The 21,912-nt window shown below is 51.3% G+C and overlaps 5 protein-coding genes across 5 annotated transcripts; 2 read left to right on the forward strand and 3 right to left on the reverse strand.

Annotated features, from left to right (window-relative positions):
• Nucleotides 1-3,106: 3,106 nt before the first annotated feature.
• ETH_00021135 (uncharacterized protein) lies at nt 3,107-4,300 on the forward strand (the record flags this gene model as incomplete). Its single annotated transcript, XM_013375596.1, has 1 exon — nt 3,107-4,300. One exon carries the CDS (start codon nt 3,107-3,109, stop codon nt 4,298-4,300), a length of 1,194 nt encoding a protein of 397 aa, XP_013231050.1.
• Nucleotides 4,301-4,612: 312 nt separating this feature from the next.
• On the reverse strand, nt 4,613-5,934 carry ETH_00021140 (peptidyl-prolyl cis-trans isomerase H, putative; the record flags this gene model as incomplete). The annotated part of the gene is made up of 4 exons (XM_013375597.1): nt 4,613-4,699; nt 4,871-5,230; nt 5,394-5,473; nt 5,727-5,934. The coding sequence occupies 4 exons, from the start codon at nt 5,932-5,934 to the stop codon at nt 4,613-4,615; spliced, it is 735 nt and encodes a 244-aa protein (XP_013231051.1).
• A 2,660-nt stretch (nt 5,935-8,594) lies between these two features.
• ETH_00021145 (uncharacterized protein) lies at nt 8,595-11,862 on the reverse strand (the record flags this gene model as incomplete). The annotated part of the gene is made up of 2 exons (XM_013375598.1): nt 8,595-9,013; nt 9,267-11,862. The coding sequence occupies 2 exons, from the start codon at nt 11,860-11,862 to the stop codon at nt 8,595-8,597; spliced, it is 3,015 nt and encodes a 1,004-aa protein (XP_013231052.1).
• Nucleotides 11,863-15,169: 3,307 nt separating this feature from the next.
• Nucleotides 15,170-19,489, forward strand: ETH_00021150 (uncharacterized protein; the record flags this gene model as incomplete). Its single annotated transcript, XM_013375599.1, has 10 exons — nt 15,170-15,333; nt 15,464-15,540; nt 15,633-15,811; nt 15,993-16,082; nt 16,633-16,724; nt 16,925-17,183; nt 17,352-17,615; nt 17,844-18,194; nt 18,356-18,498; nt 18,595-19,489. The coding sequence occupies 10 exons, from the start codon at nt 15,170-15,172 to the stop codon at nt 19,487-19,489; spliced, it is 2,514 nt and encodes an 837-aa protein (XP_013231053.1).
• Nucleotides 19,490-20,184: 695 nt separating this feature from the next.
• ETH_00021155 (uncharacterized protein) lies at nt 20,185-21,404 on the reverse strand (the record flags this gene model as incomplete). Its single annotated transcript, XM_013375600.1, has 2 exons — nt 20,185-21,006; nt 21,336-21,404. The coding sequence occupies 2 exons, from the start codon at nt 21,402-21,404 to the stop codon at nt 20,185-20,187; spliced, it is 891 nt and encodes a 296-aa protein (XP_013231054.1).
• Between the last annotated feature and the right edge of the window lie 508 nt (nt 21,405-21,912).

A 21,912-nucleotide genomic window follows, 5' to 3' on the forward strand; every position in this document is an offset into this window, starting at 1 on the left:
GAATGAGTTCCTGGACCTGCCTACCAGTGCCACCGGAAGGTAGTCCCTGATGTGCTTCCGCATATCAAATATTTATCGCCGTAATATCATCCTTGTTCATATCAGGGATTCAGTTTTGTTGTGGAATCTATTTTACGGTATCTTCGATCGATCCATTAGGCGGTCGCGCCCTCCTAGCCGCACCTGTTGCGTGACCAGCGCTCACCTTGACACATGAACACATTTCTTCTACGAGAACAAGTGACAAGAAATTTGTCCAAGCCAAAAGTGGACATTGCCTCATCCAGACTGGGGCGTTATGTTTAGCTTCAAGGTAAAACTTCATTCGAACCAATGGGCTAAGAGTGACTTCCTGTACGTCGTTTCCCGCATAGATTTGCATTAGCAAGTTGTAGCTCATTAAGACGCTCCTCAGGCTACCTCAGAGTGATTCTACTTTAAGACTAAATATTTTATATGGAGATATAATAGAGGCGAACTGTGTGAGTAGGCTTGGCTGCCTAAAATGAGTGAATTCATGAAGAATGCTTTATCTGTTATCGGGGTCGCCCTTCACTGTTCTTTTACCTTTATTTGGAATGAAACTTAAATTTGGCATATAGCTTATTTTTCCTCAAATAATGCGAACTGAATGCACAATTTCAGTGTGAAAATTGGGGAGGGCATACAGAAGGTATTCCACCTGGTATTTCGAGAAGTGCAATTCCACCTTGTCTTTCAAGAAATGCTAACATCCGCAGCCTCTCTCGGGGGATCTCTGTTCATGTGTCTCATTTCATGAAATGGTCTATTTTTCATTAGCTTTGTTCCAAAAGCACATCTAAGTTTAGGCCACGGAATTTGAGGGAACAGCAACAGAGTTTAAACGCATGAACGAGACATGAACTAAACACACAAAGTCCATTCACGCTGTGCTGCAAACCTTAGAAAATGGGCCCATTCATAGTGGTTTGTTTCTTTTAGGGCTAAAATGCAAAAGGGGTCTAATTTCTGTCGATTCCTATGGACGGCTCTGAAGTGTCCCACAGCAACGGAGGAGTTGCTGTTGCTTGCCCCCAGTTAAAGAACCCCCCACATCCATAAGCTAAGCAGTCCACCTGTAGGAATTCATACAGATCTTTTCAGGTGTATTCCAGACGTTGGACACAAGACATCCGCTCTGTGGAAGCTGAGGAGCGTGCGTATGAGACTAAAAACGTGCCCGTACACATGCGCGATTTTCGACCTGGTTTTTCACGCCCCGTTATGCCCTCCAAAGAAAATAATGTTATCCTCACTATTGAAGGCCCCGGAGCTTTGAACTAGTCTCGCGGGCACAGCAAAAACACTGGAGTAAATAAAACAACGGCAAACGAAATGCACTAACGAACAAATAGCGAGTAAGCAATTACAAAATGCCATTTCGTTATCCAATTCAAGGTACAAAGGGAAAAACAGCTGTTCTTTGAATGTGCTATGATCAAGTGATAGGAACAGCCAGATACCCTTTACCTTCTATGTTTAATTTGATGGAACCGAGTCTGTCATTGAGCACTTCAGCAAACCCTAGCTTGCCTCGTAAGAGTTTGGCCTTAATGAACGTGAGTGGAAGAGTATCAGTGCCAAGACCGGGCCCTAAAAGCTCTGAGCAGCTCTTGTGGGTGGAACATTCCTGTCACCTCTGCGCTTCTCACGCCTAAAAGTTTCAGCATGGGACTTTAGATTCCACGGTTTACCCTCTTTAGGTCCATGAGCTCATAGTAGCGCTTATAAGCACATCGTGTAAATGCAAGCTGCTCAGATGTAATTGTTCACGCACAGCAGCAACTGAGGTTGATTAAAGATAAGAAATGCTGTCGCTGACATGCAGACAGTGCCTAAGGAACTCAGTTGCCATAGGGCTCCGCAGCCGCCCTGGACACCGCCAAAGCTGCACTTGCGGTGTTGAGCATACAGCGCTAATGCCTTGTTTTTCCCTGTGATAGTTATGCAAGCTTCTCCTACAGGCCCTGTCACCCTTTCGTCATCACATCATCTGAGGGGGAGACTCCGTACTATATTTTCAGGAAATTCGCTTCTGCGCAGAGAGCTAATCGTCTCTGAGTTTTTCCACTGCAGTTTCCCTGTGGGCACTATACTTCTACTTTTCCATTGAAGTTGAGAAGGAATTATGAACGTGGGCGATAAATATGGAGAGCGCCATGCCGTTGATGTTCTTTATAGGAGTGAAGGGAGGAAATGTATGATCAGGCAAGACCTTTGCAAGCACAAAGAGCAACAAGCCTCTAGTCTGCAGAAAAGATACGAATCATCAGCACTCGGGTCGAGTCATCTGCAAAAAGAATGAGAAGACTTGCGTTTGTACACATTCAAGACTTACCCCTAGAGTGACTGCCATCTCTATATTGCTGAAGCACAGATGTTTACCGAGCTGCACTAACGAATGGCGGATTGTGGTGCCTCAAACAGTGGGAAACTTGAGTACTTTGTTAGTCATCCGGTTTTCGTCGTGGCAATGAATGCTTGAGCGTAAATTGATTCAAACAAAAATCTGCATGAATAAAGGGAATAAGCATTAGTAGCAGTGATGTACACATGCATGCCTTGCGGCTTCACATGTTTTCCAGTGTGTGTGTCGCTCCAGATGCTTCCAAATAACAAGGACGACCAAAAGTTTCATGACTTTGCAAAGGATTATACTCCCTATTTAGATTATGATAGTAGAAGCTTTTTAAACATGCGAGCAAAATATGAGGAGTGGGGTACAAAACTTTGTTGACATTTGTGTTCGTGCGGAGGTCACTTGCGTGCCCTGTCTGGTGAACTGCAGATTTCGCTCGGAAGACGCTTCGTCTGAAACACATATTCGTTTAAGTTGCTCATGGCACTTGAGTAAGGTCTGAGAATTGCCCTCTGCCTCCCGAACACTGTGTTCCGAGGTCACCCGTGCAGGGACCACCAGGCAGCCCCATCCTCAAGTGAGGTATTCTCTGCTCTCACTGCGAGTGAATGCAAACGAATACCTAAAATGCAAAAACTAACGGATAAAATAACCTTTGTACAGTCCACATATTTTTTCAAAGGCTTGGCTGTCCAATGCGCAGCCGTAAGCTGAGGTGCTCTCACCATGGCAGCAGCAAGCGCGCTGCCCCTTGAGGGGATTTGCGTCTGCTCCCCAAGGCCCAACGCCATTGAATATGCTGCAAAAACCGTCGATGGAGTTACCTCACCTCGCCCATCTACAGCAGGACCCGTCGCCTCACAAGCAGCACCAGCAGCACGAGACGTCAATTTAGAAACACAGCCGGTTGTACTGGAGCCCGTAAAGGCACCAGCTGCAGCGGTGCGCTCCTTTCTCTCCACAGAAGCAGCACTGTCTGCCTCTCGCAAGCCTTTGTTTCTCACCAACACCCTTTTGTGCGCAACCGATGCAGCTGCGCTGCTGCAGGAGGAAAATCCCATGCACCTGGCTAGGCAGCTGGACAGGCTCTTACAGCTACAGGAACTCGTTGTACAGCTTCGTGAGTCAACGGCTGTAATGCCACCACATAGCTCGTCAAACGGCGGCAACAGAGACCAAAGCAACAGCAGTGGGAACCACAGGTTGGTCGATCCACCAGAAGAAAGCCGTGCCAAGGATGCTGCAGTAGTCCGTAACAACGGCAGCAGTAGTAACACGAGGAACACCAGCAGCAGTAATAGCAACAGCAGAAGGTCCAGTCTGACTGTCCCAGTAAGAGTATCTATAGTAGGCGTAGACCGGCACGAGAATGCAGGAGCTCGCCCCCAGGCTGCTGCTGGCGCTGACAGTTCTCAGTTGGCTGTTGCCTCCCTGACGAATCAGCATACGGTGGAGCAGATGAAGAAGCAGGGTACATGCCAACAGCGGCGACAGCAGGAGATGCAGCAGCAACACGAGGATCAAGAAACCGCAGCAGCCCACTGCGTGGCGCTGGAGTACTTCCTGTCTGCCGTCGCTTTCTGCCGGCGCAACAGCTTTGCCCCGCGTGCCGTTTCTACATTCCTGGCTCTTCTGATTTCTGTATACAGACAATCAGTGCAGCAGCGGCTTTCTCCTTCCGCGTCCTTCGACGTTTTTAAGTCTCAGCTACTACGACACTCCATACAGAGACCTCCATGGGCCACAGCTGTCTTTTCCTTCACCCAACTGCACCCTGCCACTGAATTTTTCTTACAGCATTTCCTGCGGCTGCTGCCCCAGCTGCAGCAGCTGCATTCCCGACACAGCCCGCGGAGCAATCAGCACAGAAGCAGCGGTAGTCAGGGCGCTGGCAGCAGCAGCTTCTTCACCGGCAATTAGGCGGAATCTCAGGTCTACTCAGAAGGCTGCCCTAGTTTCTGAATGCCCTTAACGGTAAATATCTCGAATTCTACTCTTACTACTGTCTTCTTTTGCTGTAGTTGCTTTTTATGATCAAGAGGAGTAGCGGGTTACCAAAGAACTCCTAGGCCCACTGGGGAAAGCATTGTCAGTCTTAAGAACCCTCTATCTGCATTTTTGCCATCAAATTAAAAACAGATTACATGCCAACTGTTCCTTTTGCCCCTTCGACAACGATGACCTGCCCCTAAACGGTTTTACTGCAACAGCTTCTGGTGCCGCTGCAGGCCCTTACAACTCGCCACACTCTGTAATAGTGATATCCACCTTGGGCATGCCTTGGGCATCCGTCGACACGTGCTCTATTTTCCGGAGCACCTGCAGCAACAGAACGTATAGTGAAACAACACAACTGCAATTCATACACAGCAGCCGTGAGTGCACATCGGCATCTACGGCACCAGCACTGCGAGAAGATACAGAAGCGATGCTCGATGTTAGCCTGAGCAGTAGCAGCTCTAGAAACAACCGTTCGATATTACGGCAGACCTGATAAGAGTCTCTGCCAATAACCTGCCCAAAGACATCATTGCGTCCATCCAGCCACAGGCAAGAACCACAGGTGATGAAGAATTGACAGCCGTTTGTACCGCTTCTCTGTTGCTGCTGCTTCGGGTCCTGGGGCTGTTGCTGTTGCTTGCTACTAGATGCTGCGCTGTTAGCCATGCACAAAAGGCCAGCGCGAAAGTGCGGCACAGAGCCAGCTGCAATCGCTTTTGCTGCAGCAGCTGTTGCAGCGGAGCCCGTCAAACCTTGGATCGCTTCAGGCGGAGGAGGCGCCTCCAACGGGAAACTGCTGCCGTATATGCTCAAACTGCCCGTTCCATCCCCTTTCACAAAATCTCCACCCTGCGGTGGAAACAGCACTGACAGAAAAAGCAGCAAGAGGTTGAAGCTCTGTCAAAGCAAAGGTAGAGCGAGTGTTGCATGATGAGACGGCCAGCAGCACCGCCGGCAGCAAAAAGGTGAAGCGAAATAACAAATGCTGCCAAATTCAAAGAAAAGGGCTCACATGAATCATAAAGCCCTTAAGTACTCGGTGAAATTTGACATTTTTGTAGCCAACGGGAACAGAGTTCATCTTGTGTTCTCCTGAAGCGCACGGGTTGCAAACTGAAAACTTTGAAACCTGAGACTTGGTGCTTAACAGAGCGAACCTCATGCCAGCAGCAGCGTAATTGTGCTGTTGCACCTGCCAAGTAGAGACAGAGGTCGCGCAGTCACTGCCCGTGCAGTTGCAGCCGCGTCAAGCCAGCAAAGAAATGACCACTCCAGCAGGCACATTAACTGCAGCAGCACAGCAGCGGAAGCATCCTCCGCAATGACAGCAGCGGGGTGCCGTTACCCGTGCAGAATTGCCTGAAGTTCTCTGCGCATTTGGGCATAAGGTGTTTGAAGAGCTCAATTTTGATTCTTCCCATTGCGTGTGATCCGACAGAAACATCTAGAAAGACGACGGGATTTGATGGGTCCGTCAAGGGCCGCGATCCACCAGCCAGAGCGTCTGCGTAGGAGAAGCCGGCAACTCCTACTTCCATACTCTCCCCAGCCATCTTGCTGTTTCCGGATGGGAAACTGGCGAGCGGAATATGCAAAGGAAGCCACAACAGCACTCACGAAGCCCCGTGCGGCGAAAGGTACGACTGGGTGCAGACCTGCGCCCAGAAAAGGCTATTTTGAAATCCGTGTAAATGCCAGGCGTGGCTTAAGGAAGATCAGTACATAGTAGATCGGTATATCGTGAGCAGCTGATAAAGAGGGCGAAACGGCTTGAGAGCACGAACAGGTAGATGCACAGCAAAAATAAATGCCTATACATAAAGTACGCAGATATAAAACTGTTTTAACTATGGCCAAGAGAAACTCATAAACTACGGACATGGGCTTGCATGCAGCAACGGCATTCCAACGCCATGCTGGGGCCTACGGTAGCTCCGACAACCACAGGACAAGAAAGCCTTAATTTTGACTGGGAAAAGTGTGTATTTGTGCATGATCTGTTGCAGCTATCCCTTTTCATTGACAGTGTATACTTGATCCTGTGCAGCTGCCGTTTTCTGTAGACAGTGTTATGGCGAGGGCCGCAGTGTGGAGGCGCCCACCATGTTGGCGGCATGGAAACTGATGCCTCAAGACCCCGCGTCGCGACAACCACCACAATAAGCACAAGAAGTTGGTCAAATTCGTTGAAATAGGCGATAGAGGGGTTTCAAACCATAAAGTCAATGAGAACGAAAATGGCGGTGGAGATAAGGGAGCTTTCACTGGAAGTAGTTCCTTCAAGTGAAGGCTCCCTTATCTCCACCGTCATGTGTTCTATACACAGATCTAACAATTTGGAACTGGTCATTCTGCTGCATGAGATGTCTAGATCAAGTGTTTTCTAGGGCAACTGGCCTTAAATATGTTGGGCCGGTCTGGGTGTAGGGCACTAAGGTTCCAACACAGGATTTGAGCTGCAACTTAGTCTATTGCCAAGATTTGTAAGGCGTTTTAGAGACGGATGACCTCTGTAGCAACATAATTTTGCAGGACCAAGTATAGTTTTGTATCGTAAGGGGCAACTAGCAGAGGTCCTTTCAATTCGCCCAGCATAATTCAGAAGAACTTCCACCTTTCCACGGTGTGGGGTAGTGGAGGGACTGACCGTAGACGTGACCTTCACAAGCCTTGTACAATCTAGTTTTGTCCCCAGAAGTTTGCTGTGGTCATCAATTTAAATTTGTATATTGGGAGCTTACTTGACTTCCCACGGTATTGCGCAGGCACGGCGGCACTCCAAAAGCCTAGCCACTGACGACTGCACTGTGGTCTTCCCCGTACATAAGGAGAGACTTGGCAAAGCGTTTATTATGAATATTATAAAGAAGGGAAACGCATTGCACGGAGGCTTGTGCAGTGCTACGGGAACCTCGGTCCGGATCAAATCCTCTGACGCCAGCAAGCTTGTTGAGGCAGTGGCCCGCAACGCTGGAAACGAAAAGTGCTGCATCTACTCTTACTGCTCTGTCTTTCTGTACTGATGTGCCATTGCCACAACATGATGCACCAGCACGCCCCTGATGTTACGTTGTGCTGCCCCTTGCAGGCAATTCTCGTCCCTCGAGAACATACCTATCTTTCAACCTTTTATACCGTTTGTCCGCTTCGCATGCATCCAGTAGGTGTAAGTGGGCCCAATACGCCTCGAACCGAAAAAAAGTTAGGACCTCCTGGTACTTGAGCTTGCTAATGGTTGGCCTTGATATTGCTTTTTCAGTAATGGCCGCCCACAAGCGCGCATGTCTCTGTCCATTGCCCTAGGCTGTCACTGCACTCAGCCGTGCTATGCGTAAAAAGACTAAACTAGGAGACACACCGAGTTCTAGTGGCCACCTCAACAAGCATTTATCACTGAGAGAATCCTCACCTGAGGTCAGTAGCCTCCGTTGAACTAAGGTACACTGCCACGCAGTGTTGGCAATGGCTATGACACGAAGACCATAACAAGAAAAAAGCGCCATATACATGAAGTCCCGTCCTGGCCTTACGACCTGTGGGATCTAAAGGCGTGTCCAACGAATGACAACACAGGCGACAACGTTAAGAGTCCCATCAGGATTCCAGTCCGGTGCGTACGTCGTGCGTCCTATTTGGTGTACATCTGTACAGTATACTCTCTGACTGAATCACCGTCATCAGAACTCGAGTTCGAATTGCGAGAAGTATTTCGCAAGAATGTGGGTATCGGCAAAAAGCTTGGGAAAAAGATTAGATGCCTCTGAAATTGAGAAGTTAGAAAAAGAAACATCTACAGCACCAGTTGGGCTGTATTTAGAAGGAATTCGGTCTGTGCCTCTTCGCGGCGTAAAAATCGGTTGCTTAAGTCAAACGACCGTAGGAAGATTTACATAAGCAAGCTGTAGAAGCCAACTCTGCTGCAAGCTGCGTGGATATCTTCTGTCTGCAATTCGTGAGTGCTCATCACAATGGCACAAATAAACTTTTCGGATGTCACTGACCTCTACTTTTAGTTTGCTCCGCACATCACATAACAAAAATGCCATCTTCAGAGCAGCAACTAGACTGCTCTTCGCAGAGAATGTTTACAGCAGCAGCAACAGAAGCGATGGCGGTGAATCTCTTCAGGGTTGGGCCCTTCAGTTAAAAAAAAAGGGCACCGCGAACTCAGTGGATCCCTGCGAGCCCCCATAGCTTCTCCTGCTGCCTTGCATTAATACAAATCGTCTAGGAAAGAAAGGAAGGACTCATCAGGTCGTAAACTGTCAGCCCCAAAGAACGTAAATATGTCGCCATCGCCCTCTTCTTCTTCTGCTATCTGCTGCTGCTGCCGCTCCAACTGCCGGTGCTGCTGCTCTTGCCGTTGCTCCTGTCTCTCGCGTTGCTGCCAAAGCTCGTAGTCATGCTGCATTCGGCGGCGTTCATTGGCTTCTGCTTCTGCAGCAGCAGCCGCAGCTGCTGCTGCTGCTTCTTCTGCTGCTCGGGCTTCCGCAGCATTTAAAGCGGTTCGCACGTACAGGACGGAGTGGATAGATACGCGGGGAGTGGTGTCATGCCGCTGGTGCTTCCTTCGCTGGCGGTCATCGTCGAGAGCTCTTAATAATGAATGGAAGATAGAAGCAACTGCATCCCCTGAGGCAACGCAAACGAGCACATGCAATTATATAAGAAGCTGACCAAGAACAGCGACTGCGACAGCTTATCCCGTGGCATTCTGCACGTGTACAGCAGCGCCACCATTGTAGCCAGGCTTGGAGCAGCAACACATATTGCTGACGGCCCTCAAGCCGTGCTCTTGCTGCAGCTGTATCAACGGTGCAGGGGAAGACCACCGGAGACGGCAACAGCAGAAGAATCAGTATAAATGGCAGCAGCGATGCCTTACCTAGACCCCGGCTTCTTGACGCACTTTCCGTATAAACGTCTGCCGGCAAAGTGTGGGTCCGCAGCACTCCATCAACATCGTCTCCGTCTGATTCTGAGAGCTCATCGCTATCTGCAGCAGTAGCAGCCGAAAGAAAGGCTTCTGCTTCAGCAGCCTCTGGCGAACCGTCGTCCCCTCGACAGCGGCAGCAAGCACAAGCCGCTGCACCGCTGTCTGCTGCAGCAGCAGCGGGACCTGCAGTAGCAGCTGCCGCGAAGGAGGAACAGGACGCCGCGGAACGGTTCAGCGGGCCGTCCTGCTGCTTCAGCAGCTGCTGAACCCTGTTCTCCTCCAACCCCTCTCTTCGCTTGCACGTTTCGATAAAAGCCTCAATTGCGTTTCTGCTACTGCTGTTCATGCTGGTGCTGCACGCCTCGTGTTGCTTGAGGTGAGTTTCCTGTCCAACTGCTCGGATCGTCGCGGCTGTGAGACGTAGTCCGTTGTTGTCGTCATTGCTATTGTTGCTGGTACTGCTGTTGCTTGACACCATGTTGCCGCCTCGTTTATACCTGAAGCTGTGTAGCGAGAAGCCGTGCTGTTGCAAGAATGCTGTGAGCGAGTGCAACGCAGCGTACGGGTTATCGTTCACTATACAGATGCCATCACATAATACCTCTATGCGGTTGAGTGTGGGCGAGAAGTCATTAATGATCATTTGAAGATTAAAAAGCACGAGGCCCTGCAGGTGGTACGCCTCCATGGCCTCCGGGCTCGCTCCGTCCAGCTCTATTGCGTCTCCCTCCAATACAGTAAATGCAGCAGCTGCCCGTGCTTCAAGTGCCGGGTGCCTAGAGACGCCAAGGTTCCGATTCTGCGCCTCATCTTCTGTGTCTTCTCCCTGCTGCTGCTGTTCCTCACGAAGCTGGTTTTGGTGGAGCTCTGCGTTGAGCAAGACGAATCCCACAATCCTGAGAAGCCTAATGGGAGGCCTTAGCCAGTGTGGCAGATCAGCTAGATACGAGTAAGTGGCAAGGAAAAGTAGGTCGTGGGCAAGAAGCCGAAAGGGGACCTCGAGGCCCTGGAGTTTTGGGTATAGCACAGAGTCCTCGCACGCACCTTGCAGCAGCTGCTGATCGTACAAAGGGAGAGCAAAACGCGGCAGTCGTCTCAGTAACTGTATTGCCGACGGCAGCAGCGGGTGCTGCTGCAGTCCGCTAGGCTTCCTATAATCCAAAAACAAATCCCAGGTTGGGATCGCTTCGGAAGCCGCTCCCAGCTCCAGTAAGGCCCTCGCCTGCAGGTGGGGGTTTTGCCGGAAAGAAGTTGCCATATTTGCTGCTGTTGCTGCTCGAAGCTGTTCCTGTTGATGCAAAGGGAGTCCCATGTGCACTGAAGCTAGCTGCTGCACCACAAATGAAGCAGACCCGCGAGACTCTCCGCCCCTCTGCGCACTGCTGCTGCTGCTATTGCTGTTTGCGTGTCCCCAAGTAGCAGAAATGCCTGCGGAGAGCAGCTGCGCCTCGAGACCGCCTTGCGGGGACACTTCATCGGTGTTATCAGCTGCGATTCGGCTGTTCTCGTTGCCTTGCCTGCTGGTGCGGCAACAACATGAGCCGCAAAGGCAACGACAGCCCTGCACCGTTTCAATTCTTCGGTTATCCTTGCTGCTGGTGTTGCTGCTGTAGCTACTGCTACTGACGGCACTCATGCCCGTGCTGCTGTAACTGCCATGAAGTGTGCCGTTCTGAGTTGCCGCAGGGCGGCGGGGCCTCTGTAGAGGCAGAGACTGTCTCCAGCAACAACTGCAACAGCAGCACCATCGGCCGCTAGCCATGCACTGGCTGCGCGTGAAAGTCTGTTGTATGTCGTCGAAAGCCACAAGCTGCAGCAAAGGCTGCTCGGATGCTTCTGCTTTGAAAGGTGCAGCTGTTGTTGCGTCTGCCGAAGCAGTAAATGTACCTCGGTAGCGAGAAGGCAAAGGACGTCTGCACTCCCTGCGCGTGCTGCTACCGTGATAACTCCTCCTGCTCCCGCTGCTATTGCTGCTCCTTCTGCTTCCGCTGCCACTGCTTCCAGTGTCATTCGGGGAACTCCTCGTACCTCGTTTCCCTGTACGGATTTGCAGGAGCTGCTGCTCGTGCTCCTCCTGCTGATCGTGATGCTCCTCCTCCTCATCCTGCTCCTTGAAACGCCGCCCAGCAGGGGGATCTTCAAAATATTCACTTTCGCTGCTGTATCTGCTGTTGCTGTAAGCACTGACCTCGCTGCCGCTACTGCTTCTGCGGCGACGGCGGCGGTTGAGGCTCGGACTCAAAGCACTCCTATTTGCTGGCTCCTCCATGCTGCTGCTGGAAGAAGGTGGCACGACCTCCTCCTCGCTGCTAAGGCTGCTGGCGATGCCCTTACTACTGCTTTTGCTACTTCGGCTGTTGCTGGTGCTCCTGCCATCGCTGCTGCTACTCCTGCTGCTGGCGCTGCTGCCACTGCTGCCGCCATTGTCCCTCCTGCTGCTGCCGTTACTGACAGGGCTTTGACTGCTGCATGTTGTATTGCTGTTGTCTTCACTTGTGCTGCTTGGCTGTAGCCCCTCGTCCTCGCTGTTGCCGCTAGGCTCCATGACGATGCCTTGGGAAGAAGCGTTGGTCTTGCAGGAACGTTAGTTGCTTGTTCTGCTTTAAACGCAGCGACGACTTTCTGATGACGTTGCTATCTCCCCTGCTGCCGTTGTACCTGCTGACACGCCTCAGTTGTTCCTGTGTGTTCCTGTAAGCCCTGCTTTGTCCCCGCGGCCACAGCAACGACTGTCGCAGCAGCAGCAGAAGCAGCTGCTACATCTGCGGTGGGTCACTATACGTTGTCTCAAGCGTTCAGTGACGCTTCCCGATTGCGCTTTTATGGTGATGAGACCGATCCGAGGTTGCTGCGTAATGGTCTCGATGCGAGACAACAGCTGCAGCTCCAGCCTTTGCCACTGCTGTACACGCTGGGCAGGCCAAAAGAAGCAGAAGGGCAAGCATTACGCTGTTGTCAGTTTATAACATTGATTGCCTACTTCAAACTACAAGGCCAATGTTGCGCTCGATGCTTACAACGCTACAGCAGCTAGCCGTCCGGAACTGCCGTAACTTGTCCCCTGAAGGACCGCACAGTGCAGGAGAGAAACCGTATTTCCTCTAAAAATAATCGGAAGTGTTTCGGCCACTGTTTGCAAAAAGTTGTTTTACGCATCACCAGAGCTAGATTGAATACCTTGGGAGAAAGGGTAGCAGCAGCACAATGGCAGCAGTAGCAGCTGCTCCTACCATACTGCTCTGCTAACACCGACCCCACTCGATCCGCACTGCTGGGACAGCTGTGCTTTAAAAATTTTCGACAATGGCACATTTTAGTCACTTCTTTTTTGTTTAATGGCTTTTGTAGAGTGCTGAATTCACTTATTTGCTGGACAGGGTCCCTTAATCATCTGAGACACTGCTGCAACAGCGTTTGGAGGAGCTGCGGCTACTGCTTCAAGTGATACACGCGACTTACACGCTTATTCGTGGCCTTCGTTGGCATTTATTCTTGTCCGTTTCTGCCATTCATTTACTATTTCCCCCACAGATCCGTGACTTCTGCCTCGCGTCAACGAAGCCGTCAACGGCGACGCTGGGCGTAGCAGCAACTCCAACAGCGGCGACAGCAACAGCAGAACCAGGAGAAACTATTCACCAGTAGCTACACGGTCGTCTTGTTTAGCAGCAGCTGCTGCGTGCAAGTACAAGCGCAGCCGAAGCTGCGGTTGTCGCAACCACCGCCAGCCCTGCTGCCGCCTACCTTGCCACTAATACATTTTTCGCGCTGCTGCCGTTGCAGCCTCTACGGCTTCTGTTGGTGCTGCTGCCTGTTCTCTGAAGGGCCATGCAATGCGGCGCCTTCCTTCTCACGTGCCTCTTCCAGGGCAAATCATAGGCCCTCTGGAGGCATATTGCAGGTGAGCCGCTGGTATTGCGTCTGCAGCTAGTTGCTTCTTCCCATTCCTAAGTGGGTTGTGTGATTGCATTGGCATTATCGAAAAAAATATAAAGGTGCATTGTTGTTTTCTCCTAGGGCGATTTGCTGACTCGTCAGAGCTCCTAGAAGACCCGGAAAGTCCGGCTGGGTCTCCCCACATCCTCTAATTCGCCACACTGCCTTTCTGCTTGTAGCCCACGTTCTAATCGTAGGAATAGATGGAGAAGTAATTGATGCAGCTGCTTGTTTGCTGCTGCTGTTGATTTGCGCACAGTGAGCAGTTTGGCTGGTTGCAATGTTCTGAAATTGCTCACGTCTTCGCGGAGTTGCAGCGGTTGAGGGATGCCGTTGTTGCTGCTCTCACCCGTAAGTAGTAGCAGCAACACCAGAATCAGCTGCGGCTGGTGCAGCGGCGACGAAGGCGGCATTCGCAAAGCAGCTCAGTGTCCTTTCCGCCCACAGCATTTTAATGCCTAAGGGCAGACGTACAGGCAACTGTGCCGCTGTGACTGTTTGTGATTGTTATCTTCGGGCCTCGTTCTCCTACCAGTTCTACTTCTGTTGCTGCCGATGCTCATCCTTCTGATGTTCCTTCAGCGCGAAGTGCGTCTGAGGAGGCGTCAGTACGCTTAACTGAATATGGAAGCCTTCTCCGTGCTGTCTCCTCGCGTCTTTCTGGGAAGCCCCTATGGGCACCCCCCAGCTCTGCCCTAAGGCTCCAGCTGCCATGGTTGTGTACTATTTTTTGTCCCAGCGGCAGCAATAGCAGCAGTAACGGCGGCAGTTTGTGGGGAGGGAAAGGTACAGTTGCGTCGGCTGTCCGGACGCTGTGTACACTGGAAGAGGAGCTATGCTGCTGTGTTTTTGCCCTAGCGGCCCTACAACACAACCGAGCCGTTTTACTGCAGAGGGCGGAGGGCTCTCATCATAAGGAGGCTGTTTCACTCTTCTCTCGAGTACGCTAAGAGTTGGCGTCGCTGCACCCCCGACTGTCATTACTTTGCGTTCTGACTTACTCGCGACACTGCTTTCTTTGTCATTTCCTTGTCTGTGGCCTCTTATTCAGCTTCTTAACTCGTGCCCGTATATGAGTACATTTTTTTTTGGTTTGCTGGGGAAATTCCGTTACCGTAGCTAGCAGGGTGATGTGACCCACATCAGTAGGGCTTCTTCAGCCTTCGTGTCCTTCGTGACTCATTCGCCCGTCTGGAGTTGGTGAAACCCCTTCGATTAGTTTTTTGATCTCTGTACCACTTGCTCTCTTGTGCATGTGCTTGTCTGGTGCATCAGGCTGCCTAGGTCAAAGCCTCTGTGCTTAGTCAGGTATCTGCCTAAGTCTTATTTTTGTCTGTGCTTCAGGCTGCGTCACTCTTTACACTGGCTGAATCTCTTGCCATTTCTGCGAAGACAGTCTCTACAGATGCGAGAGCGTTCGCTGCATTTTCTCTTGCACACGTCTGTGCATACACCTCGGCTACTACCCAGATATACTGGTAGTTGCTGCAGCAGCTGCTGCTGCTACCCATTGGCAGCTACAGCATCAGGAACAGTAGCAGGAATAAATAGCTTGTCTACTGTTCGGGGTGCTGAGAGTTTACTGCAGCGCGGCTCACTATCCTTTGTTGCAGGTGCTGCGATCTGTGTATATTTACTGGAGCGCGTGTAGGTGGTGCTGCTACTAATTCTAGTATTAGTAGATAGTGTTGCTTCGTGATTGTGGTGCCAGGCTCAATCGGTTTGTTATGAAGTCGCCTCAAGAGAATCTATGAGTCTTTCCTTTCGCTCCAAGTTGGCTGCCCACGCCTCGTCTCTTTTTGCTGCTGCTGCGGCGGGGTTGCAGGAGGCCCAACAGAGGGTATCAGCGGAGGTCTCTTTCATGCCGTGTTAGTGCTAGGCATTGCAGGTGTAACATCTGCAGTTGCTGCTGTTGCATGTCCAAAGGCTTTACTGACGGCAACTACTGGGTAGAAACTGACGAAGCTGGTGCGATTGTGGTTGCTTATTACGGTGCTACTGATGCTGCTTTTGCCGCTGCTGCAGCGCTGCAGAGGAGTAGCAAGGCAACGGAGGCTGCGGCGTTGGAGGGTTGGTGCAAGTAAGCTGTAGATCTGTGTGTATTTCTGTGAGCTCCTAACTCGTGCTGCACTTGAGCGGCAGGACACGCCTCTGCATGTTGATACGTCATACAAAGAAATCACTTGTTCCTGCTGCTGATACTGGTGCAGGTCACAGGAGCTGTGCTACGCCGCGGTCGCGCATTTGCAGCTTGCGCTTCAGCAAAAAGAAATAGCAGAGGCTGAAGGTAATATCTGCTTCAAGTTTCTGTATCTGCCTTTGTGCGGTTTTCGCTGCGTCGAACCGTCAGTACATGTTCACTTGCTGTTTCTGCTGCAGGAGAAGGCTTCGGCCTGCTTGTGGCTCGCGCTACGCTGGCAGAGGAGTGCTTATCAAGGGCGGAAGCTGCATCAGCTGCTGCCCTAGCTAGGACTCCTGAGGCTCCCAGGCTACAGACAGCAAAGCTTCGTGTCGCTGTTGATGCGCTGCTAAAGATGGCGAAGAGGGATAACCAACTCGTGTGCACTGCTTCCGTTGCTTTTGGCTTCCATAGCTCAGCAACTAGGACCGTGGCTGCTCGACACCAGTTCTGTCTGCAGCGGCAGCAGTAGCGGTAATCAGCCAGTGACCTCTTACGGAGAATGCAAGACAAGCATTGCTGTTGCTCCAGCTGTTGCTACTATTGGCGCTACTGTTCAGGTGTACATGGAGCCTGTCCCAAAAATTTCCGCTCTTCCACCACTGGAGGAAAGTTCCGGTCTGCGGGGGACAACCCAGGTCTCGCTGCAGGTGGGGCTCATCAACACTACCAACAGCAGCAAATGGCAACTTGGTTTTTTTACTGGTGTCTCTCTGTAGCCGTATACGAATCAGTGAAGAGCGTATATGCGTTTAGGTCTTTTCTCTCCGTTTTCTTGAGTCCATACATGGTACATATGAAGATTTCGTTTCTCCTACCGTTGTTACAGTTCAATACATGCAGTGCTTTGGTGCCCAGTGAATTATTTTCCGAGTTGGTTGCCTTTCTTTTGGCTTCCATTGCTCCATTGCCTAGAATAAGTTGAACGCCGCTTGCTTTGCTTGTTGCTTTGCTTGTTAACTCTGATTAAATGAATCATAGCCGAAGTCTTGGATGTCCACACCCAGATAGGACCACATTGAACGTAGTCATGTGTGTGCAATTATGGCCATGCCAAGCGAAAAATACGTGCTTTTGGCATACGTAAGTTATATATATGTGCTCTGCACACATGCAAAATATATAGACGCCTATGCACTGGCTTAATGAACTGCTGCGTGTTTCTTGGCGCCTCTATGCCTTCGTCGCTGTACTGTGCAGGATGTATTGCCCCCTAATCGCCAGGCTGAACTGCAGCTCAGCGCACTGCTCCCTGCTGGGGTCCGGGCGCTGGCTGACGAGTACCAGGCGCTGTACGTAAATTCTAATGCATGCTGCTCCTTTTCGTGTGGCAGATGCGGTGATTCTCATGCCACCGCAGGGCCGCAGCCCCCGTAGCTTCCAGCTTCGCCCTGCTTTATATGCAGAAGTTCTAATTTTTGCCAGTGTCGGTGTCACGTTGCTTTGGAGAAAGAGCACCAACAGCGTGAGCGACAGTGTCAAGGCTGTGCAGGTTCCAGGGTTTGACAGCTCAAGTAAATGAAGAAGCCAACGGCCTCCTCTCCCGAGTTGCTACTTTTCTACAGAAGGAGCAACTGCCTAGTGCGCTGCGCAGCAGGCTTGCTGCTGCGCAGGAGGCCCCACAGCGGCAGCAGCGCGGGCAACAACACTGGTGCGATGAACAGGGGCAAGTTCCCCCACTGCAGAGCAACAAAGGCACCAACCCTGATCTCCACTTTCAATTCTCCAGTACATGCAGCCAGGAACTGCTGGTAATCCGTTCTGCTGTTTTGTTGCTGCTGTTTGGAATATCTAAATTCATTCAAGATAATGGAGAAGATGATGTTGCTGTACTTGCTACTGCAGTGTGTACTTGCCAAGCAAGGGTGGGAAACCCTGACTGCCTGCATCAATCTGTGCTGCTTTTGCTGCCGTTGCAGTCCGTTCAGTCATTGGGAGGCGCGCAGAGGCTGAGGCAGCAGCAGCAAATGCTTGAGCAGCTGTCCGCAAGTGCTGGCATACATTTGGCCACAGTGCAGCACCAGCTGCAGAGCCAACTACAGTTACTGGTGCAGCAACGCCAGCAGCAGCAAACCAGTTCCACTCAGGATGAGTTTCAAGTCCACGAGCAGCAATTTCTTGCTCTTGAATGTAAAACCAAAGAACTGATAGAGTGCGCATGTCTTTACGCCACAAAGTTACAGGTGAGCAGCAACTGCTGCATCTGCTGCTGCTGCTGTCAATAGCCCTGCCGCTGTCATTAGCTGTGCAGCTCTGGCTGTTGACTTTGCTTTTCCTGCCACTCCATCTACGGCAGCGCTTCCTTCAAGATTCGAGAAGGCGCACATGTAATACTTGCATTTCGCAGCAGCGCAGCTGCAGCTTCAACAAACTGTTTGGTTTGCGTGTGCCACTGCCATTGCTGCCTGCAGCAAGCCCAAAAGGCCAACGAAATGATTGGCTCGCGAATGTATGAGGCCCTTGGCCCTTTGAAATTGCTTCCGTGTATGGCCACACTCCAAAATGACAGAATCTCTGGAACTACTGTAGGACTGGAGAAAGCTTTTGCTCAAGCTCCTACGTTGGAGCAGCTGCTGTGTGCAACAAAGAAAGATGCTGAGCAGCTCGTGCAGAAGCTGCTACTGCGCCTGCACATCTCCGTGGTAGACAGCACGCAACATCATCCATTGTTACAGCAGCGCCTCGATGCTGCGCATGCTGCCCTTGTTGAGTTAGAGTCTCGCATTTACAGCCTGCAAGAGGACCAGCATAAGCTGTGCCAGGTAGTTCAGTAGCCAGAGCTCCTCATGGCATCTAGCTTGTGGCTACAGCTTTTGCAGCTGCTGTCATTGTGGCTGCTGTCGGTGCGCCTTTGGAGTAGCACTGGTTGGTGCTGGCCCATTCACGCATAAGCGTGTAGCTAGTATTGCTGTTACTGCTGCAGTCTGAGCATTTGATCCCGGAGCACGTATTGCAGCAGCTGCGACAGGCAGCAGCAACGAGCCCTGACCCGGCGGCAAGTGTATGCACAGCGGCAACATCTGCAAGTCTTCGAGAGGCCGCGAGGAGCACCAGGAAGAGGATACAGTGCGTACGATCATGCACTCCTGCTGCTAGTGCTTATTGGCGCATGGCGTCCTTCCATTGCTGCGAATGTTAGTTTAATGTGGCTGCTGCACTTAGGGAAGTGGTGCTACAACTTGAGGCGGCGCAGCAGCGATGGTCTGAACTGCTTGCTGCGGAGTCTGGGGAAGCTGAATTACAGAAGCAGAAACAACACAAGCTTGCATCAGAGCTGCAGCAAGTCGTTCAGCAGCAAGCATCGCGTCTAAGAAAGGCATTTGGTGAACAACAGCAGGGGGTTGCCTTCTACTCCCAGCTGCAGGGCTTCTTGCAGCAGCTGCAGCAGCACCAGCAGCAGCTTCTCAAGGATATGAATGCGTGCATACGTTCAGTCCATCAGCAGCAAAAAGAGCACCAAGAAAAACTGCGGGCACTGCCCAAGGAACTGCAGCAGGAACACATTAACCAGATTAATCCTTTACAGGCCCCGCAGTGGCCCAACGCGGGCACCCTGAGCACCAGAAGCGGTCGCAGCAGCATAGGCAGCAGTGACAGGAGCGGCAGCAGCACCCCGGCACCCGCGAACTGGCGACGCTACAGCTGTGGTCCCCTTGTGCTCCCTGGAAGCAAGCCAAGGCGACTAAGCAGCGCAGATAACAGCAAGAATAAGCATTACTGCGGCGCTGCTGCTGCTGCACCTGAGCGTTTGCCTTCTTTCCCCAGTCCCGACAGCACCAATGGCAGCAGCAGCAGCCAACAACGCTGTGAAGAAGCAACAGAAAATAGGAACAGCATCAACATAGCGGGGGCCTCATTTGCCCTGGCGCATTCACCTATCAGAGCCCGTAACAGCAGGCACAGCACATCAACCACGAACAGAAGCTTTCCAGATGCTCCAGCAGCGGCACCTTGTAGCCCCAGATGTACGCCCCAAGATACTGATACTGATACAGTGTTCAGGGGCGCTGAACCCCTGGCAAGCTTACATGCAACAGACCACGCAAGTAACAGCTAGTCAGGATTATGGCTAGCACTTGCAGTAACCGCAACACTTGCTGCTGCGACCTGTTTGCTTTGGCTTGCTAGGGACCCGAACCACTAACTGACTGTTGCTGTTTTGGAGATTAACGTGGAAGAATGAGTCTTTTGTCGCCGCAACTACTTTGTTGCGACCGCTGCTGCCCTTAAGTTGCTGTTCTGACTTGTTCATGGTTTTACGATGCAAAGTGGCAGCGCGCAAGCTCCCAAAAGTAGAATCAATATGTGCAAAAGCAGTGAAAAGTGAGGAGCCTTAGATGAAACATATGCTGCCGCAGCACTCTGCAGGCGGACCAGTTGTGCTTAGGGTCGTGCCGCTGCTGTTTGTGCTGCCAGTACAACAAGTACGCATAAGGTGTGTCTATCCCGCAAAAGCGTCGGTTTTCTGCTGCCGCCGTTGCGAACAATAAGCACAGGACCCCGTGCCAGACAAAAAATGCACTCCTCCTTCAACAATTCCGTCACTCTATCTGGCAGTGGCTTCCACAAAGGCGGCATGTGCGGGGCCCGCCAACTTCGATAAAAACGAAGGTCTGGTCCTGCAGTTCCTTTCGCTCCAGATATAAGCAGCCTCAACTAAATCTTCGTGGATTGTTGACACCTTCGTGCCACTCAGCCTCTAAAACGGGGTCTTTCATTGAAGTCCCCGTTTTGCTAGCAGTGGAGGCCACCCTAAGCCTGCGCTACTGTCAATGTGGTCCATGAGGGTCTGTTTTCATATTTGCGTCTGATAAGCTCCGCGTTAAGGGGGGCAGCAACGCCAGCCAGTCCGTCGAATGGAACATATTTCTGTACGTCGAAGACGAATGCTGCAGGGCCTGCGATTGAGGCCTCAGAGTCACTGATGTTGCTGCTGCCATGCTGCTGCTGCTGCTGCTCATCGCACTTCGTCGATGGCGAAGTGCTCAAGGGGCTTTCGTCGTTCGGCTCTGAGGGGCTCTTGCGTGTGTTTTGCTGCTTTTTCCCCAGGTGCTGCGGCTGCTGTTTTGTGTTAACCATCTGAACTGCCGTCGCCAGGTCAGGGTCATCGTCGAAAGACGGCACCGGAGCACCCCTTCCTCTCCTCAGCAGTCCACCGCCTTCCGCAGACCGCAGCACACGTGCTGAGACCCACAGCTTCGGTTCTTCCTCTTTTGGAGGTGTCATTTCTTGAGGCCGAGGAACGTCAGTGACTGCATCTTGCTGCACTTCAATCCCCTGTTCCTGCTGTTGCTGTAGCAGCAACTCCCTGGCTTCCTGCTCTCGAAGCTCCTGCAAACCCCTGCGTTGCTCCTCCTCCAGCTTCTTCATAGTGCTCCAGCTCTTGTCTTTCTTGCTCTCAATTTCGTACGCTCCCACTGCACTGACCTTCAGTGAAGTACCCAGACTCCCCTCACCGCCTGATGCTGGGCTGGGGGCAGGTGCGGCCCAGGCTGCTTCCTGTTGAGGCTCCAACCTCCATCCTGCGGCATCCTCGCCACTCGGCTCTTCTGTTTTCTCAGCCACCTGCGTCAGCTGCACCAAAAAAAATCATATAGGCCACAATAGCATTGGTGCACTGAATGATAATGGAGTAACAGAGGACTAGTAATGAGATGCAGCAACTGCTGGTTGGGCGTTTTACAGCGCAGACGAAGCCAAGCCTCTCAGCATCACACCACTGCACGGCAACGCAGAAAGAGCAAGATGAAAACAAAGCCGTATTGCCGTAGGGAAAAAGATTTAGAAACCCCTATCTGAAGGCCAAAAAGCGGATACTTGACTGTTCCAACACATGTCCGTCATCATACCACACAGGGGACCACCGCATCCATTCTCTCAGTGTTGGTGGGAATTGGTCTTACCTCAGGTGGAGCTGTAACTTTAGTTACTTTCTTCTTCTTTTTTTCAAAAAAGGCGCTTAATTTGCTCATCTTATCCACCTCGGCAGGACTTCGCAACAAGCAACGCGCAGCAGGGTGAGGTAAACGTTCAAATGGCCGCAAAATAAGCCGGAAAACGCTAAATTGTGAGCCGATTTGTATATTATTCTAAGCCAGACACCACATGTCCGATTATTTGCTGCTTTCCCGGGGGCTCATGTTTCTTGTAGTGAACAATATCTCCCACCAAGGGGCTGCAGCCATTCTGATCACTGTGGGAGTCGCTATTCGGTTTTCGGTTCTTTGATCCAGCAAACGCTCTCCCAAAAAAATAAGGGGGATAATAAACAGTTGATTGAAGATAGTTTATAGGACTATTCATTCGCAGTGATTGTACAGGGTTCAGTGACCAGGAACTACCCTTGTCCCTTATATAGTGTTCTGACATGAGAGCACTCATGCTGCCCTGTGAAACTTCTCTGCAAAAGATCTTTGCTTAAGGCATTCACATGCCTACCTGAAATAATTGCGAAAGACTCTAGCGATTTTACTAAGGGGA

This window comes from Eimeria tenella, genomic scaffold (genome assembly GCF_000499545.2).
Source record: "Eimeria tenella Houghton genomic scaffold, Eth_scaff29, whole genome shotgun sequence".
In the NCBI taxonomy this organism is placed as follows: domain Eukaryota; phylum Apicomplexa; class Conoidasida; order Eucoccidiorida; family Eimeriidae; genus Eimeria; species Eimeria tenella.